Source organism: Rhamphochromis longiceps, linkage group LG12 (assembly GCF_057381845.1).
Source record: "Rhamphochromis longiceps isolate RC_006_pf linkage group LG12, R_longiceps_female_GT1.1, whole genome shotgun sequence".
In the NCBI taxonomy this organism is placed as follows: domain Eukaryota; kingdom Metazoa; phylum Chordata; class Actinopteri; order Cichliformes; family Cichlidae; genus Rhamphochromis; species Rhamphochromis longiceps.
In genome coordinates this window covers 10309431-10329413 of record NC_140568.1, presented here as the reverse complement: position 1 = coordinate 10329413, position 19983 = coordinate 10309431, and the positions used below count along the sequence as shown (strand labels likewise).

The following is a 19983-nucleotide window of genomic DNA, read 5'->3' as shown; positions in this document are numbered from 1 at the left end:
AACAATATTCTGTACCTCCCAAACTAAATGTACAGCTGTTCTGTTCTCATTTACCTACTGACATTACCACTGCGTGAATGTCTGCAGGCCCTTACTCATTCCTTGTGACAGAAAAACAGAGAAGAGAATACTTCATGTGCAGCAAACTCATTCAAGATGTTAATATATTGCATTATGTTACAACACGAATAGGGGAGCCATCTTGGAAAATATTTGAAACAATCTAATCCTCAGGAAATATGCATGGGCTGCAGAAATGAAAAAGCCTGTCGAGGGTGATGACATCATGATGATCTGGGAATAACAAAGAGGACAGAATCAAATCAAAGGGCAGATTTTATAGTAGAATTTCGGGCAAATTTTAAACTTTGTTGCTGTTGCTAACCTCTGTTTCTAAAGTAAATCACATAAACTCATTGGCCACTTTGTTAGGTACACCTGTTCAACTGCTCGTTAACACAAATATCTAATCAGGCGTTCACATAGCAGCAACTCTGTGCATTTAGGCATTTAGACATGGTTAAGACGACCTGGTGTAGCCCAAACAGAGCACCAGAATGAAGAAGAGAGGTGGTTTCAGTGATTTTGTATGTGGAAGGGTTGTTGGTGTCAGATGGGCTCGACTGAATAACTCAGAAACAATTGATCTACTGAGACCTTTCTGCACAGCCACGTCTAAAGTTTACAAGGACTACAATCTGGAAAAAAATAAAATAAAAATCAGTCTAATGTCTTCAAATACAAGCATCTCATTAGAATACAAACAGCAGAATGTAAAATGGGTTCTTGTAAATCATTTGGTAGAAAATGTTTGATGGTTATCAAAAGCAGCCATGAATTGCCAGACAGTAAACATGTAAATGTAACTGAATATTCATTAGATTTTCAAAATAAAATTACCAGCATTTTAACTGACGCTTCAGGTTTAATGTTCACTGCTGCTGGCTCAAACTGACTAACCCTAATGAAGCAGATTTGAACAATTACATCATTAGGTTTGTTCATTTGGTGATCAAACATGATGTTTCTGGTAGTCCACAGTAGTTGGATTTTAAATAGCAACTTAAAAAGATCCAACTGCTGATAAACAAGGAGACCTAACCTAAAAGAAGATAAAGAGGACACAGCTGTTTATTGCACTTTGACTTGGCGCCGTCAGGAAACATCTAGATACCGGGTGAACCTGCTGATTGCTCCCCTGCCCTTATTATGCAGAAGATGCTAAACTTTTAAGAAAAGATAAACACAATATCAAGTCTTGACAAGATCGTATAAACGACTACAGTTACAGAAACTCAGGTTTCTGCTTTTGGTTTTTCAGGACGTTTAGGCATAGAGGAATCATGGTTAATGTTCATGGTTAGAGATGCGCATTTCCTGTGATAACACCTAATTCCTGCCCCTCTAACAAGAGGCCTGCAGCAGAGAAAATCCGTTCTCCTTACGACACCAAGCTGTCTGCAATTAAAGTCACAACAGCTGCTAACACTTATTCAGCCCCACTGATAAAAGCTGCAGTGACGCTTTGATTTATAAGAACTAGCAAAGTCTGGCTCCTACACAGAGGATGTTACCTGCTTCACACGATGCTCTTTATAGATGAGAAACTGCCCAGGACGCTCCCCATGCTCGGACAATGGAGGCTGTTACTGCTGAAAGCCGTGGTTACTTTCCATAATTACTCCACAGCTGCGTGTGAGGCCGCCGTTGTGGTTAGTTTCTGCAATGAAATCCTTCTGAGAGCTGCACTTGCTTTCACCAGGAGCTTGACTCTTTACCTCTCAGTCTTGCTGAAACTGAACACGTTCATCAGGCAGAAGCTAGCAGGTGTGCTCCTGGCACGTGAAGACTTGGACCAACATGCATGCTCAAGCTGCTGCTCCACCTGGCCTCCATCGCACACCTTGAGAAATTACAGCTGCCCTCCGAGTGGCTGTGGAGGAAGGAGATCTGCAGAGCCCTTAAAGCCAATCAAGGCAGTGCTGCTTGTGCTGCCCGCGCTCTGCCGCTTCTCACTATCTCTGTGTTTGATGTCCTTTGCTCTCGTTCAAGTGGCAGTTTCACTCCTGCCTTGTCTGTGGAGCAACCTCAGACGCTGCGTCTCCACTGTGACAGCTCTACGTGAGAGCATCAGACCGATAGTGTCCGTCTTCCTGGAGTTTGGCACCAGCGGCGGCGTATCGTTACTTTGAGCTACCCCTAAATACCTCCAGTACCTCAACTCTTTGTGCAATCTATCACCTGAACTAAACACGTTATTTTAATGACAAGTCCAAATGTGCCTGAATTTCTACAGCGTATTTATTGGAATAAAAATCGTACAGACACCTTTTGTTATCACTGTCAGTATTTTAGGTCATGTAAATCCACAAGCGCACACATCCTCAATCCAATAACTCCCAGACACTTTTAAAAGATACGTACGTGACACTTTATTGCATCAGTTCCACTAATAAATAGTACTCCCACTCCCTCTGTAACCCAACAGATGGTGCTAGGATCCACTGCAGCATCCTTGATCAATACATCCAGTCAGTAAATCAAAAAGTGTTTCGAGTGTGGGTTACAAAAGTACCTGTAACAACATTTCACTGGCTCAGAAAAGGCTCAAGGGGGGAAAATGAAGTCCAAGTTAAGGCTTGATTGTAAATGCAAGATAAATATCTTTAAACTTAAAGAATGCAGGCTTAAAAAAAGCTGCTCCTATTCTTTCTCTACTGCATAACTGTGTGTGTGTGTGTGCATGCAATGTCACTTTTTTTCTTGGCTTCTGAATTTAAAAGACACCTGGGATCACAGACACACAGCTTGGCATTTGGCTTCTGACCAAAGTCAACGTCTACAGTATGACATGCTGCCAAGCGACTGTGTGTATACGTGCCCTCAGGGCCTCAGAATAACTTCATAGCATACGATCTGCAAAATCAGTTCATGTTTGGCTACAAAAGCAACAGTGAAACCGAAAAAAAGAGATTTGGTTTATGATTGCCAAAGCCACCAGAGACAGATTTTTGGTTTGACATTTCAGATGACAGTAACATTAACATTTTAAATGAAAGAGTAACTTCAATAATATAAAATTCCTTCCAAAAAACCAATTAACAAACAAATGTAACAAGAGGACGAAAAAAAAAAGAAAGAAGAAAAGCTACAAATGGTCCCAAGATTGCAAAATGACGGTGGCAAGGTGTGGGCTGGCGACTGCCTCTACTTCAGGTTTGCAACTTTATCTCAATTGCATTACTTCATTTTATTGATAAAAAGAAACCTTTATGCGAAAAGTCCCACACGAGAATGAAACGCTAAACTGCACCCAGAGAGCGTTTACAGTAACAGGATCGTGTCGAGAAAAATAGGAAAGAGTGAACGAGCGACGTCTCAGACTCTGGTGTAGGTGGTTCCTCTCATTAACTGAGTGGACCAAAACCAGAGTTTAAAAAACCGAATTCCTGGGCTTACACACAGCAACATTAGAAGATTTATGATAGTATTCACAAACTTTTTCTGATCGGACATTTGATGCTGCTCTTTGCTGCGTGTCCTCAGAAGAAAATCCAAGAGGGGAAAGTGTATCAAAACCACACTGCAATTATGAAGAAGCGATGACCTGTGGCTTGGAATGATTCAAGACTGTGGTTTACTTCAACAGTGGAGTAAAGACACTTTGAATGATTAGCTGCCAAGGAAAAAAAATCCCAACTAAACTACAAATCATTGCACTAAAAGAGAAAATGAGCCAGTGAGGTCTTTAAAGCGTAAACTACTGTCAGCTTTAACATCAGCTTCCAGAGAGCCCAATCAGCAACAGATAAACATGGAAGGCATGCCCATAAATGGCCAGCGACGGTTGATACAGGTTCACCCCCGAAAAAGTGATATGCACGTTATATGTCATTCCCAACCCATTCCTTGCCACCGGCAACAACAAAGAAAAAACAAATGTTGTCAAAGCTTTCTGATAAAAGAAACAATGCAACACTGTGATAATACACAACAGTGAGATACAAGAGCGATTACTGAAAGACTGCATAAAAAAAAGAAGAAAAAAAAAAGAGCCACGACACACAAGACACAGGACAGGACGTCATCTTCTGATGGTTTACTTCACACAGACGCTTTCTTTGGGGTCTGTGCTTGAATGTGTGTCTATGCCAAGCTTTTGTTGTTAGTGATGAATGGTGCGGCTCACTCTACTGTCACGGACTTGGCCAGGTTTCTTGGACAGTCCACCTGCGTTTAAACAGAGGAGCAGACAATCAATAGCCTTGCAGATGAAAAGGACACTGTTGCTGCTGTTGACTAAATGCTGCTGTCAAAACACCCGAGTATGATTTATACAAATCTTAACAAAAACATACTTTAATCTGCGAGCCAGAGATATGGCGGTTTGGAAGAACTGCTCTTGTAATTATCACACATGTCCTGTCCAGAGCGCTTCTCCTCCCCTCGGACAAAATTACATAAAACACAGGGCATGCGTGTGGTGGAGCTGTTTGTTCTACAGAGCTGCACGGCCAGGACGTTTCTCTGAAATGCTCTGAAAAACTGACTAGATGCTGACTTTGAGTTAAGCTGCTCACTTTGACCTTTAAAATTCCTCAAAAACAGGAAATCAAGGGGACAACACATCTAAGTCAGTTCTGCAGCACCAGCACAAACATCAGTAACAGCTTGTGGGCTTTGCCAATAAATGAAACAATCGCAGGTCGGAATTCGCGCACAGATGGAGGTTATTTACATTTCACTATAATTCTTTCAGTGTGGCAGCTAACCACATCGTCATCACCTTCACCACCAAGTTTGCCAGTTTACATCGTTCACAAAGTAGGTTACATTTTCAAGCGAGTTGGGGACATGCTGATTTACAGATATAAACACTGCACGTTTATTCTGGCAGTGTTTCTGCTTACAAAGCAGTCCTGAGCGACAGCGCTAGATGATCAGTGACAGGCTAATAATAACAGAATATCTCATTTATATTGTGCTCCAGAATCTTTTGCACAACTGTCTTCTTTTATGTCCTGAAATGAATCATCGACGTATTTTACACAATCATACTCTTACTACACCTGTAAACACAGGTATACTGATGATGACTGTAAGAGTGGAAATCACTTGGGAAAATGGTATCTCCAAGAAATGTTTGAATTAAGAAGCATGCTGGATTGAGAGTTGTTGCTGATCCTGAAGGGAAAGCACTTACATCGTAGCCTCTGAGGACAGCCAGGTGGAAGGACAGCAGCTGCAGAGGGATGACGCTCAGGATGCCCTGCAGGCAGTCCAAACAGTGAGGCACTTTGATGGTGCGGCTGGAGTTTTTGATGGTTTCGTGATCGTCCTTGTCGCAGATCACAATAGGACGACCCTGTAAATGAAACAAAGAGATGAATATAGTGTGTTTACTGCACAATGATGGAGATGCGCTGAATCAACCTCTCCCCTTTCACCGACTGAGTTGAAGGGCCAGAGGTGACGCAGTGGTCAACATACTTTCGGGGTTTGAACTTAATGAGTTATGATGCAAACAGTTTTCAGAAAGGAAAAAACTTAAATGGATTCAAATAAACTCACTTAGTCATTTTCCACGATATAATAAACACTGTAAAGTGTCACATTTAGTTTTTATTTGTCAGAGTTTGTTTGAGCATTTCAGGCAACTAAACAATCTGGGCTGATCACTTGTGACTGGATTATAAAATAAACCAACACACCGACATTACAATAAGGCTGATCACAAAACATGCGCCATGTGCGATTCTTACCTGGCGAGCAACAACTTGCTGCAGGGCATTCTGACACTTGACATAAGTGTGGTCTCTCATTATGATCATGATCACCGGCATGAGTTTATCCACCAGGGCCAGCGGGCCGTGTTTCAGCTCTCCTGCCAGGATACCCTCTGAATGCATGTACGTGATTTCCTTGATTTTCTGCAGGGGAATGAAAAAAAACATCCAGACTTTAGATAAATACAAGCCTACGCTGAAATTAACAATCAAGCTGTCAGATGATAAACTCGCATGTGCTCACCAGTGCTCCCTCCAAGCAGGTAGCGTAATGGTAGCCTCTGCCCATGATGAGCACACTCTTCTGCTGGTACAGCTCTGTTGCCAGCTTCTGGATTTCATCATCCAAACTGAGGACCTCCTTAATCAGATCTAACACACACACACACACACACATTTTTTTTCTTGTTTCAAGAGGCTGACTGGCAGAGACAAAATATGAAAAAAATATTGCAGCAACATGAACCTAGACTCAGCTTCTAATGTTGGGCAGGGAGTGGCAGACAAGCCAGACATTCCTTATTAGGTTACTATTGGGGACATGCTATCATGTGCTTTAGATTCACAGAGTCATGCAAGAGCCCAACGCCAAAATCTAAAGCTATTCATCCGTCTGCCCCCCTTCCCGCTCTCTCTCGTCTTCTGATCCTTTTGTTGCCGTTTAAGTTTGTCCTCTAAGAGGATTTAAAAAAAAAAAAAAAACACCAACAAAAACAAAACTAAAACAGGCTGTGGATGTGCTTGATCTTGGGTCTGAGAGCTAGTTTTTCCAGTCTTTTTGTGTTTAAACTAGAGATGGACCGATCCGATATTACGTATCGGTATCGGTCCGATACTGACCTAAATTACTGGATCGGATATCGGAGAAAAATAAAAAATGTAATCCGATCCATTAAATATCACGAAAGCACCTCACAAAACTTGCAACACGCCGTAACTCGCCTCAGAACGTCGGAGCAGTATGCATCACGTGATAGAGCAGCTGTGGCATGCGGGACCTGTCGGTGGTCTGGATAGCATTTGGAGCTTCGCTAGCAACCTGGCATTTCATCTCCGACAAAGTTATCCCCGAGAGAAGTAAAGCAAGTGTGTAAGTCCATCTCTGAATGTTTGTAAAGCATTCCCACGTTAAGCTTAACGAGCGACTGCCTCTCGCTCTCCGGCTGCTACTTCAATCGTGAAACTGCTTAAATGATCAGCTGATCGGCTTTTCTGTCGCAGTCCGTGTCTCTAGTTTGCTTTTGGCCCATTTTGCGCCAGAAAGAGGAAACCAGCGGCTGAACAACAGCAGCACGTTTAAGCTTGATAAGCTGTTGTTACAATTTATTTAATATTACTTTGTACACCAGGATCTTTTTCTACGTAGCTGACGGCTGGTAACTGTGCAGGGGCGGATCTAGCAAAGTTTAGCCAGGGGGGCCGATAGGGCATTAACTGGGAAAAGGGGGCACAAAGACATACTTTTCTTTCTTATTCTCATTTAAAATGTCTAGCTTTTAATAAATAATTATCTGACACCCAAAGTTTTAATTTGATGTAAAATGAATAGAAGTCAATTACTGTATATAGTGACTATTAAGTCTAATATATACCCTAGTAAGCTATAGTACATTTTCCTTTGGGAAGGTACCATCTGTGCAGTCTGCAATTTTGTTGAAGAAAGATGTTGAATCTATTTAATATTTCTTGAAAAATAATTGATTTCTGTGCATTTTTTTTCACACTGCATCAAATTAAGGTTGATTACGTTGATTAAGCATCATGAGGTGGAGCGTGAGGGGTGGTTCCCTATTTTTTATTTATTTATTTTTGTTGTTGCTGGGAGTTGGAACCCTATTAGTTAGGTTGCTTAATATTTACGCTAAGTACTCTTTAAAATACCAGAATAGGGAGGATGGTGTAGGTCTAAGTTTATTAGATTGATCAGTATTGCTGAACTATGAAATATTTTTTTTGTATACAGGTATAACAGAATAGCTTTAGTGTAGTTGTTGTTTTAAACTTGAGTATGAACTTGCAGACTTGCAAAATGCAGCAAGATATTTTAAAAAACAGTTTTGTTGATTAAAAAAACACTATATCGGATTCATATCGGTATCGGCAGATATCCAAATTTATGATATCGGTATCGGTATCGGACATAAAAAAGTGGTATCGTGCCATCTCTAGTTTAAACTTCACATATGATCAAGACTTCTCTGGCTGAATTACAACACATGTGGTGTGACTTACCTGGAAGCACTCTTAGGCCCTGGATTATCTCACGGCGCCTGGGCTGCACTGAAATCCTGTCATCGCACATCAGGAGGGCAAACATGATCAAGGCCACAAACTGACTGGTGTAGGCCTGAAGACGAAAAACACAACAGAGAAAGTAGAATATTTATTAACTGTAACACAATTGCTAAGATGCGGTTTCTTTGTCTGTCTCTACTCTGACTAATAAAGAAAACAACTGCTCCCTAACTATTTGTATGAAGGTCACAAAGTGGACCGCCACCACTGCACAGTCAAAGCTTGCTTGCTTGTGACCTCATTTCTAGAGGGAATGGTAGATTTCCTATTTTGCAGCTCAATATCGAACCAACGAAGCAGCGACCAGATCACGACTTGAGCCTTTCGGTACAGATTATGAAGCCATGTCCTTCTTTTTCGCTTTGTTTTGATTGCAAATTTGGTCTCCAGTTTATAATCTGCACCAGATGAAATATGGAGAGGTGGGTTTTCATACACATCAAGCAGCATTATAAAAAAAACAAAAAAAAACACACGCAGTTAAGTTAGTGCTGCTCATCCTAAAAACCTTTGTAGCCACATATACCACAGATGATGTCTGATCCTTCTGGAAATGTCGCTTCTTATAACCTCAACACATCTGAGACTGTGCCTGCCGTCATCGCCGCCCGCACCCTCTCCTTCCTTCATCTCCAAGCACGTTTGGAGGTCTTCCATGCTCATTTAGGAGATTCAATCAGAGTCTGAGAGAAGCCAAGTCAATTCACAAGACTCTCTGGACTCAGAAATGCCAATGTGCAGGGCCAAGAAAATAGCTGTAAAACCTTTACACACAGTTTCTTTTTTCTTCACAACAACACACAAATCGTAGTCCTTCAGAGCTGTGGCAACATATTTAACCCACATATTCAACCGTTGATCTCTTCCATATTCATACTTTCAAACTTGTCAGTGCTTTCCTGATGCACAATGTGCCAACTTTGACCCTGCAAATGTGAGCATGCATGCATACACAGCTGAAACATAAAGAAAACACAACAGCTGTGATCTAGAAAACAAACTTTGTAATCCTGTAAATTCCCAGTGGAAAGAGTTATGTAATTCAAAAGCAGTCTTCTCTCATTTACTGTCGGCTGACCTGCCAGAAGGATCTGCCTCATGATAGCATCAAAGTGTTTTGTCTTTTAGTGCTAATTTATGCCATGAATCTTGAATATGAACAAAGGAATTGGAAATTCCCTCATTTAAAGTTTAAAAAAAATCCTACGAGCATGAAAAAGCAGAAAATTGAGACCAAATATATGAATTTGGGATGATTCAGCATGTGATTAGTTGCAAACCAAGTCAGTGTTTTGATAAGCTTGGTTGTTAATGTGCAACATTCGGTTGAGGTGGGTGTGGGTGTGTGGCCCTGCCAGCCGAGCAGTAAATGATGGCGTCTCTGAGGCGTGCTCTGGGACTTTGGAGCAACACAAGAGTCACCGAGCCAAGAGCTGGGGCAGGGAAGGACCTGCTCCACTTTTCCTAACTCTCTCTCTCTATGCTCCCTAGAAAGAGCAGGGGCTTCAACTCCTCTGCTCAAATCCCAGCTGGCAAATGCTTTCGGTGAGGGGGTGGGAGGGGCATGAAACCAAGTGTCCAAGGTTTACATGAGCTGAGATGAGAAAATCAGGCTTCTTTAACTCCCTCTGGGATAACGGTGGAGGACCACGTCAACTTCCAAAAGGCGGGACCAGAATTGCAATGGAGTTTTCATCTGGGTTTCATTCAGAGTCAGCGAGCGTCGAGTTCATTTATGAGATGTTGCAATTAACTGGTGTACAGTACTTTAGCTAAGCATCAAAGGCTCAGTTACAACAAATCAAAGAAATCATGCGCTATATTTCTAACTTGAACGTAACAAATTCATTTGGTGTGTTGCCTCTGAAAATATTGTCATAGACAAAAGCAGAAAAATTAGTAGATTGCTTTTTTAAATGGAGCAATAAGCATTCACTTCAACTCCAAGGGAATGTGCTGTTTTCAATCATCCACATCCAAGCCTGCCACAACAAGGTGAAAACACACCCAGCAGTACATTCATCTTCATCACTAATGACTCAGTCTCACTGGAGTTTAAATAGAATGAGTAGGAAAACTCTATGGCTGGAAACTTGGTTGCTGCCCAGTGAACTGATTTAAAAAAAATAAATAAATAAAAATTTGGAGCCTGCAACTGGTTGCAAGTTGTTTGGCAACCTGTCTCCAGCTCCAACTGACTGCAATCACCGTCAGACACATTGGTGAACATTTGAAAGGCGGAGTCCACTCAACTGGTTATATCGCTATATAAGATTCCTGAGCCCCTGTCTCATTATGCAGTGAAATCGTCATCCAACAGCAACTATGCCGATATTTGTGGAGCAACTTCTGACTTTCTCTTCAAAATCTATGAGGTTCTGGCTAAATGCATGCAGTTAATGTGAATTTATTTGTATGTAAAAGGCAACAGATTTTCTATTTTGGTTGATTTATCACACACAGATTGCATGTAATTGGCAACTTGGCCCCATTCACCCCTCAAAATGATTACAGACTGACTCTGTCTTATCACCATTTTATCACTCTTTATATAAGTTGCTATGAAGGAGGCAACTGACAGCGGGTAGTCACAGACCTGGTCCCTGTGTTTAAAGTAGCCATTTCAAAGATAGCAAGATAATAATAACAGTAATTTTGGTAATGCTGTGTAGCATAATATAACCTAACCTCAAGAGGTTAATGTAAGAAGTATCCTTTCAATCTCCAGTGACACAATAAATGCATGTTGTGGTTTTCCACTTCCACGGCGCATAAAAGCTGCACTCATAAAAACCGCAGAGTTAATTAGAGCCACGGTTGCCATGGTATACCTTGGTGCTCGCTACTCCGATCTCTGGCCCGGCGTTGATGTGGACGCCACAGTCAGTCTCCCTCGAGATGGAGCTGCCCACTGTGTTAGTGACGCCCACAGTCAGAGCCCCCCTCTCCTTACAGTAGCGCAGGGCCATGAGGCTGTCAGCGGTCTCCCCTGCGGGGTCGGCAGAAATGGAAAACACAACCCGTTTATGGAACGTAACAATTCACACAATAAAACTGATTTACTGACTTTTGCACCATAAACTAGTCTGATTTAAGACAGCTTTACAGAAAAAAATAATCCACAGGTTTCAAAAACTTTGACTCAGCATTTTGAAAAAGTTGAGCACATAGAAAGATAAATTAAGAAGAGCCCCCAAATAGAAAGTGGAATACAAATGGGGAATGTGCCACAGATCAAGTCCAGATGGCACTGGTCTCCACACCTGACTGGCTGATAAAGAAGCAGACATCGTCTCGGAAAACAGGCGTGTTCCTGTCCAGGAAGTCGCTGGCCAGCTCCACCATGACAGGCAGCTCGGTCAGCTCCTCCAGCACCTGGCGGGTCTGGGAAAAAAAACAACAGCATCGATTTGTGAAAACGTGCCAGCTGTGCACAGAGCATAGAGTGTGGCAGGACACGAAGCTCATACCACAACACAGGTGTCATATTTCCTGTCATATTTTCCTCTTGGATTCAGTTTGATTATTTTTCTGACGGGACTTTGCACCAAAGAACAAAAGGTGGTTAAACAAAAGACTACTCACTGCTACTCCTGCATGATAGCTGGTGCCACAAGCAATGAGGATAAGTCGGCGACACCTCTGAATCTCTTTGATGTGATCCTTAAGTCCACCCAGTGTCACTGAAAAGCACAACAAACTGCTCAAAGACCACAAACACCCCACAGGAGAGATGGGACATTTTACACTTAAAAAATGTACTTATAGCTGTAAAACTTTTATAGGGCGTCCTTGATCCTTATTATAATGAACTAAAGGTAGTTGCACATGCAAAACTAAATTACTTGACGCTAAAGACTACAGTGAAAGCCAAAGATTGACATTTTTGAGGAATTGTCATTTCTTGTCTTGGTAAATATAATAATAAGGCAGTGCTCCAACCTGTGTTGTTGTCAAAGTTGACTCTCCCTCTCATGGTGTTAACAACAGACTCTGGCTGCTCAAAGATCTCCTTCTGCATGAAGGAGCTGTAGTTGCCTGTAAAATGAGGATCAGATATCACGGGAACATTTCCAGAATTAGTCAAAAAAAAAGAAAAGAAGAAAAGGTAAATACCAGTTAAGCACTCAGTGATAGACTTTTTATAAGCCCCATAAAACCCACATGAACTCAACCGAACGAGAGAGGTTTTGTTTACATGTATTAAGTGTCCGAGAATGCAAACCACAGCCTCCTGAAGGAGCAAAAACAAACGTCCTCACTGTGTTTTATTGACAATCAGGCCTTCCTGGAAATGAGAGTACTTATTGGGTAAACTTTCTTTCTCTATTAAGATATTTGGAGCCATAGCATGAGTCATGCCTCAAATGAAATAAAACGTACTTTGAGAGCAATTTGGGTCATTCGAATTAGGTTATTCAGCAGAAGAAGAAAAAACTAGGAAATGAGAGGAGAGAGGCTGAGTAATGACAGGACCACAAAGGAATGTCGAGTGCAGCCAACACCGGCTCACCTCTGCCCTCTGCTGGACTGCTGAGGAAAAGTCAGTGAAAATGAAGAAAAAAGAAAATATAGACAGTAACCATGAGATTTAATCTCCTTTTTTTTTAGCTGTGTTCATACTGAGCAAACTTCTTAGACTCATGTTCCTCATTTAAGGACACAGCAGCAGGATAGATGAAATACTTCAATTCCAAAAGTCCAATAACTGATTAAGTGCATGTAACAAGTTGATTCTTGGTGCAATTTTGCATGCAAAACAGACCTTATGCACATCGACTCCAAGTCCTAATCAGGGTCTGACAAATATAAAGTCAGTAAGGATTACCTAACAGCCCTGGGAAGCAATTTAATCCTGACTGATTATAGATTTGTCAGATTCTTACAGACCTGGAGTCGATATGCGTAAAGGTCTGTTTTGCATGAAAAACTGTCCCAAGAATAAACTTACATGATTGTGGGGTTTTTATTATGATTTTGTACACGAAAAAAGGGAAAATAATGCAATAATAAAAATGTGTCCTAATTCCCATAAGTGAACGCTTTAACTTTGGTGACTTGGGAAAATAATTGTTTTTCTTTAACAACAATTAAACACTGAGAAATGCTTTTTATTGGGTGCATTTGTCTAAGCATTAGTAAGGGGAACTGTACTTTTTTTTAAAAAGCCACAAATTGCACATTGTTCTATACATAGGATATTAATGGCTTCACATTAAAGCTAAAATTTAAATTTAGCTTTAACAAATCCAGCCCCAGGATTTGTTTGAGTTCAAATCCTGGGGCTGGAGTAAAATGTTGAAAAAGAAGGAAACAGCTGTCTTACTACAAACCTAGCATAATATTTCAACTCGGGTCAAGAAGGGAAGATGGGAGTAATAACATCTTAAAGCAAAGTGGTTTGTTTTACCAACAGTGGTTTCTCTGGTGGCGCTGCTAATCTAGCAAGAGTGTAACGACTTGGATGATAACAAGAACAACCTCAGGGCAAACCGTTAAAAGCAAGCCAAACTATGTAAGCAGCTGGTCATCGATTATGACTTGCAGGATAATAACAGGATTTGAGACTAAATTAATGGCACACTATAAATGATTTATTGACCATTAGTGTGGGAAAGGAATGCATGTTGTGAAGAGAATTCGTCCCTCCACTCACCCATCATGATCTGCTGTAGTTCCATCTGCAGGGTCTGGATGGCACGGGCTGGGTAGTCTCCAGCTGTGCGCTTTATCCTGTGAATCGACAGCCGGCCATCCATCACGGCGGCTACGTCGTCGTCCTCGAGGAAGATCACCCGGTTTGTGTGCTCGATCACCGCGCTGTCGTGACAGATCAGAAACCACATCAAACGTTTGATTTTTGATACACGCATAAAGCAGGCATATAAAGAACATCGTTGTGCACTCTAACAGTATCTGCTTACCTCGCATCAGATGCAAAATAGTACTCCACCGCTTTTTCATCTACTGGAAACAGGCAGGTGTCCTGGTCTGTCCTGGGTAGGGTGCTGCAGCTCTTCTTGTCTTTAGTAGCTGGGATGTAAAAGAAAACAGGCCTCAGGCAATTTCATCCAGCCACATTTGGATACATTTGACTAGAAAGAGAAACTATAACTACATGAGCGGTAGAGCACAGGAATATGATCGCTGGACAGCTTGTGATCACTGCGCACTCCAATCAGCAGAGGACCTCCCCTCCTGTATAAACCACAAGAAAATATTCATTTTAAACCACATCCTGATATTTTACCAGTATATGGTCTAAATGCATCGCAGAAAGGTTTCTTATACTGTCAGACTTCAAAATGTATTGTATACATTTTGACCCGTCTTAGACGTCACTTTAGGAGATTTAAGATCAGCCATCAGTGTGTGAGTTTACCTTGTACCAACCACCTCGCCGGGATAGTGGACACTCTTGAAGACCAGTGCAAAAGCTCCTTCCTGCAAGGCAGCAGGTCAAACAGGAAGTCAGATCTTTTTACTGTCTGATTGCTTTTGCATCTTTGGTGTACATTAGCAAGTCCTTACCAGCTGCTGAGTCACACGTTCAACCAGCGTGGCGAAACTGATGTCGTCGCTCTCCCGGTTGTCATACATGTACTTCACCAACTTGGCGATGCTCTCTGTGTCAGTCTCTGACTCGAACTCATAACCTTTGCTCTCCTACAGAAACGAGAAAATGATTTCGCTTTACAAATCGGAACAATGAAAACACATCAAGAAATATTAATGAAAAACATCTGCTCACCAGGAATTTCTTCAGGTCTTTGTAGTTGGTGATAATGCCATTGTGAATGACTATGAATTCTGCAAACCAAAGAGGACTGTCAGAAACTTAACACAGAATCAAACATTTAGCTGTTTCTGTACCAACTTGAAACATCACTCACCATTGTTTTTGTCAGATCTATGTGGATGACTGTTGACTGGGCTGGGCTCACCGTGAGTGGCCCAGCGAGTGTGGGCAATGCCACTGTGGACATCAAACTCCACATCCAGGTCAATATCCTGCTGTTCTATAAATCAAACAAACACACCCCCAAGACAGACGACATTAAATATGCGAATTGCACCACAGCGTGCAGGAAGGAAAATTGAGGATTCGGTCAACTATTAGTTCTCTCTAAACGAGCAACAATCTCAGCTTACTGTGGATCTCCTCATCCAGGGCCTTCACTTTTCCACGCTGCTTGATCAGCTGGATAGATCTGGCGTTGACCTCCCAATCTTTGCTGTTGCCCCCATCAATTCCAACACCTAATGAAATTTTTAAAAAAGTTAGAAATAGCTGAATCATAAAGATGGCAAGGCCGTAGGTATTAGGTATAACGGTGGTATTACTATTATGTAAGTAAAGTCTTCTTTTTGGTCCAATGTCTGAGAAGAACTGAAAGAAAAAAAAAACTATTATTTACTCAGTATAAGGAAAAATAATCATAGTGTAAATACAAGGTCAGACAGCAGATTCCTTGAAGAAGATTGCTGAAACTACCAAAATGGATGTGAGGGAAAGTACAAAGAAGTGGAAAACCAGAGGGATAAATATAACTGCCTCCACAGAAAACAAAAAAACAAAACAAAAAAACAAAATAATAATAATAATGTAACATAAAACTGAGCAGAACAAAGAGCGAGGAACCAGGAGAAAAACAAAAATCCCAGCATCTGTTGGCACCGTATATAAAACACCGGGACACAACCACACATTAATCAACACGTAACCACACGCAAGCATAAATCAGGCACAAGTCATTAGTGTTGGCATGTATTACTGAAAAACAAAAAATCAAGTGTGACTTTCAGGACAGTTGCTGCATTAATGTTACATTGGAGACCAACAAACTATTACAACATTTTGGAATTTCTTGAGTAACCTCTGAGGAGGTCTGAACACAAGAAAAACAAAACAAAACACAATTTAAAAAAAGGCAGAACTTGTTGGTGATGAGTCTCTCTTTTTCTTACCAGCTGAATCATAGCCTCTGTACTCCAGACGACGTAGACCTTTAAGGAGGATCTCAAGGATTTCACGGCGAGTCCTTGGCACGTGGTAGTTGAGATAGGCAAAGATTCCTTGGGGAAGGAGGGAATAATGTTTTAGAAAGCTTTTCTTTATAAAGAATTTGTGCTACCAAAAGGAGATTTTTTTATTTTTTTATTTGCAGTTGGAAGGGCAGATCACTTGAAATGCCTGTCAGACTAATACCCCTGTAACATTTGGGAGTGATGTTTAATTCATGTGGGTTTGGTAAAGTAGGGCTGCTCAATTAATCGAATTTTAATCACGATTACGATCTGGGCTTTCAACGATCATTAAAAATGACTGAGCCGATTATTAGCCCCTCCCTAATTTATCCGCGACACCTTAAAGGCCGGTCCGTGAAAATATTGTCGGGCATAAACCGGCCCGTGGCGCAAAAAAGGTTGGAGACCGCTGATTAAGAGGACCCGAGGGAAGCTCGGAAAGCTAAGCAGAAGTTATTTGGAGAGTGACTGCCGTTGGTTGAAAAGAGAGTTTAAAAAAAAAACTTCAGTGGTGTTGCACACCATTTTATATTATTTTTTTTAAGTCATTGTTAACCCTTTAAATCCGGTCAGAGCAGCATGCTCCGTTTTGCGTAACTATTTTTAAATCCCTGTAGAACCTGAACCGTGTAAGCTAGCGCAATAATTTGTTTTGCATATGAAACCGGAGGAGTTGTACTTACATCTTATGCCATCAGCTTGTCCTCGGTCACGGTTTCGTTCCACATATAGCTTTGCAAAAATTGCATAAAAAGCGCTTGCAGGAACAAAAACATAATATTCCAGAAACACGCTTTGCCGTTCCTATCAGCTGTTCGTAACACTTCCCACAGTGAAATGATGCACATGCTGTTTTCTTTGCAAATTTGCATCATAGGATTGTTTTTTGTTTTTCCTGCAGTATATAAAAATTGCTGTATCTCCAAAATAAAACTATGAAGACACTCAAAATAAATTTCCTGTGGTGGGAAACTATTTTTTGCAACTTTATTGTATTTAAAGTTTTGAGGGATAAACCTCTTAAATTTCTCCAAGTAGAAATATATGTAAACAAAACAAAAGCGATTTTCAATTTTTTTTGTAGTTTATTGCACTTTTTTGCAATTTATGTAATTACTATGGACTTAATGCATACATATTATTAAAATATGGGCTATAACAGTTGTATTGATGTATAGCAACTTGAAATGCTCCCACAAATGGCACTACAGCATGTAAAAAAAAAAAAAAAAAAAAAAAAAAAGCTCTGGTGGACTTGGTTCTATAGTAGGTCTTAAAGGGTTAAATAAATATCGTCAAATAATCGTGATCTCAATTTCAGTGAAAATAATCGTGATTATCATTTTTGCCATAATCGAGCAGCCCTATGGTGAAGGTTGGCTGAAGTCACTATTACAGTATTTAAAAGGTTTTTTCCGATGCCAAAGGACATCTCACAATCTGTATGCTGCATGGATTTATCCCATCAGCTGGTTTTTATTTTAAACAAGCTTTGGATTCATTTTGAGTTAGAAATTGTTTTTAAAACAATTTTAAATCTTAAAACGAAACTATTTATGATGACAATGATTACGTAAAGGTGGCTGGTGAAACCACAGAGAACGTAATTGGACTCCTTCCTGGTGTAGCAGGCCAAGAATTACTGGGAGTTGTCGATCTGCTGCTATTCACAGTTCAGTGCCAGACAAACTAATGTAACACACGAGAAACAAGTCATACAGGCACTGGAAAACCTGATATAGTTATCTCTTGGAAGATAGACCTGTTTAAAGACAATTAAGTATACATATATAGACCTGCCGTTTCCCTAAGATAACCTCTTGCCTACGTAAAGCAGAGGTAGGGGAATTGTCAAAGGAATGACAAAAATCAGACGCGAGATGTTTCTGTTTCCCATCTGTAAATCATTTTAAGATATTTACCTTGTCACTAAGACTTGAGATTTATTTGTGTGTGATTACTAACCCAAGTGAGAGACCATTACGATACAGAAACAGGCCAGTGTAAATCAAGATTTCAGCATTTTATTGGCAACCTCCATAAATAATGAGAATTTCCTCCCTAAAACATCTGTCATCCAGTCTAATAACAAATACACAAAGGAAAGGAGTGACACCATGAATGGCAAAAGGAGTGGGCATAAAGTGCAGCCCTGTTACAGGGCTAAACACTAACCAGTGGACATCCTGGCTCAACAGAGCATTCATTCAGAAAAGCAAGTGATGGGGGTGGACACTGAGGGGTAAAGAGAGACAAAAGGGACCCTTCTGCAAATAATCAGTGCTTAATGGTTAACCTAAGCAAAGTGGCACCTTACTGTGACAAGAGATATTGATAGCAAGGTGGCTTGGTTATGGAAGTGCTCTGATTGTGATAACAGTGAGAGAAAACAGATGTCAGGTATCAGTCATAGGACTGAGATAGATGGAGACGGCGGAGACAGGACAGGATTAGAAAGCATCAAACTGATTATGACCACTGGCGTCATATAGACAGTGAAAGACTGATGTTAATTCACAGCGATACACCAGTATTATATAGTACAATATTTGCTAAAGCCTTTGGCACTCTTTTAAGGGGTTGACTCAATTTGACTTAAAAAAACATATTTGATTTTATGTTTTGTTTATCCTATTTGTATGTGTACAGCATTTTGTGGACACTGGTTTATATGTTAAAGTGCTTTATAAATAAAGGTGGTATGGTATGGTATGGTATTATCCCAAAGAACACAGATCATCTAGTTACACTTTCATTTTTTATAATAACAACGAGCCTAACTCGTTTTCCAAGGTCTCTGTCACAGTCATCTAGATCCACAGTAACAGACAGAGATTTAGCTACTGGAAACTTACTCGGCTGGTAATAACGTCGTAAAGCAGGTTACCATTTTAATGTCGCACTCAAATATCGACTCTGCTGCTCGATCGTGTTATCCCACATCAAGCAGCTTTCAGAGTAAAACGGAAAAACACAGACCGGTTTATATTTAGCTGGCTAGCAACATCATGTTGGCCATACAAAACTCACTTTAGCCTCCCCTAGCTCATTTCCAGCATTTATCCTCAAACTAACATGGCAATAGCTGAATAACTATTCAGCTAGCTATTCTGGTGAAACGTGAACCACACACATTCAGCGCCTATTAGTATAAATATAGAATAAATGCACTACTCACCACACATGGCTACAGTTCTGCTGCCAGTTACAGCTACTCTGAAGTCGGTAGCTGGGAACGCCTGTCAATAAGCTCCGCCCCCGATGGTTCCTATGAATCATAGCCAACCGCGTTCTTCCATGGCGCCTTCTGATTGGTCGGGAGATCTGTCGATTCAGGTTGCGCCTACAGACGTACGCATTTCTGACGTGGCATCAGGATGCGATTCGCAGCCGGAACATCCTGCAGATCCTGCTGCTGCTAGAGTCAACATCGGCCCACAATGGAAGGCCTGTGCTTTCTACTGGCCGTGGAAGGAAAATATTGCTAAAAAGGCCCAAAAGCCTGTGTATGCTCTGGCGATTTTAGAATTACTGAGGTACAACGTCCCTCAGTAGAAATCCACCAATGCTTTTTAAAATTTTTATATGCAAAATTGCCTTTTATGGTTTTTTGGTCTTACATAGTTTAAATGGTCTATATAATTTTTGTGGAAAATACCCACTTTCTATTTTACCTTCTTTTGGTCGCTCTGTTCATGTGTCACCACCCTGGATCATCTGACCTTATTGGTAGTATCCTTTTATGCCGCACCAACCCTCTGCATGTCCTCCTCTTGCCTGGCAGCTACATCTTCAACAACCTTTGTCCAGTATATCAACCATCCGTCCTCTTGTGTTTCAACTGCTCAACTCGAGCTGTCCCCCTGACGTACTC

General features: G+C 41.0%; 1 protein-coding gene across 1 annotated transcript; it reads right to left on the bottom strand.

Annotated features, from left to right (window-relative positions):
• Nucleotides 1-2283: 2283 nt before the first annotated feature.
• Nucleotides 2284-19425, bottom strand: LOC146656927 (glutamine--fructose-6-phosphate aminotransferase [isomerizing] 1). The gene is made up of 19 exons (XM_085424700.1): nucleotides 19288-19425; nucleotides 16050-16157; nucleotides 15234-15341; nucleotides 14975-15100; nucleotides 14833-14891; nucleotides 14613-14747; nucleotides 14464-14525; nucleotides 14200-14279; nucleotides 14006-14114; nucleotides 13738-13901; nucleotides 12024-12119; nucleotides 11667-11764; nucleotides 11345-11465; nucleotides 10913-11070; nucleotides 8019-8133; nucleotides 6031-6158; nucleotides 5763-5930; nucleotides 5204-5365; nucleotides 2284-4230 (listed from the first exon to the last, which is right to left on the bottom strand). Exons 1-19 carry the CDS (start codon nucleotides 19292-19294, stop codon nucleotides 4186-4188), a joined length of 2049 nt encoding a protein of 682 aa, XP_085280826.1. The 5' UTR covers nucleotides 19295-19425; the 3' UTR covers nucleotides 2284-4185.
• Between the last annotated feature and the right edge of the window lie 558 nt (nucleotides 19426-19983).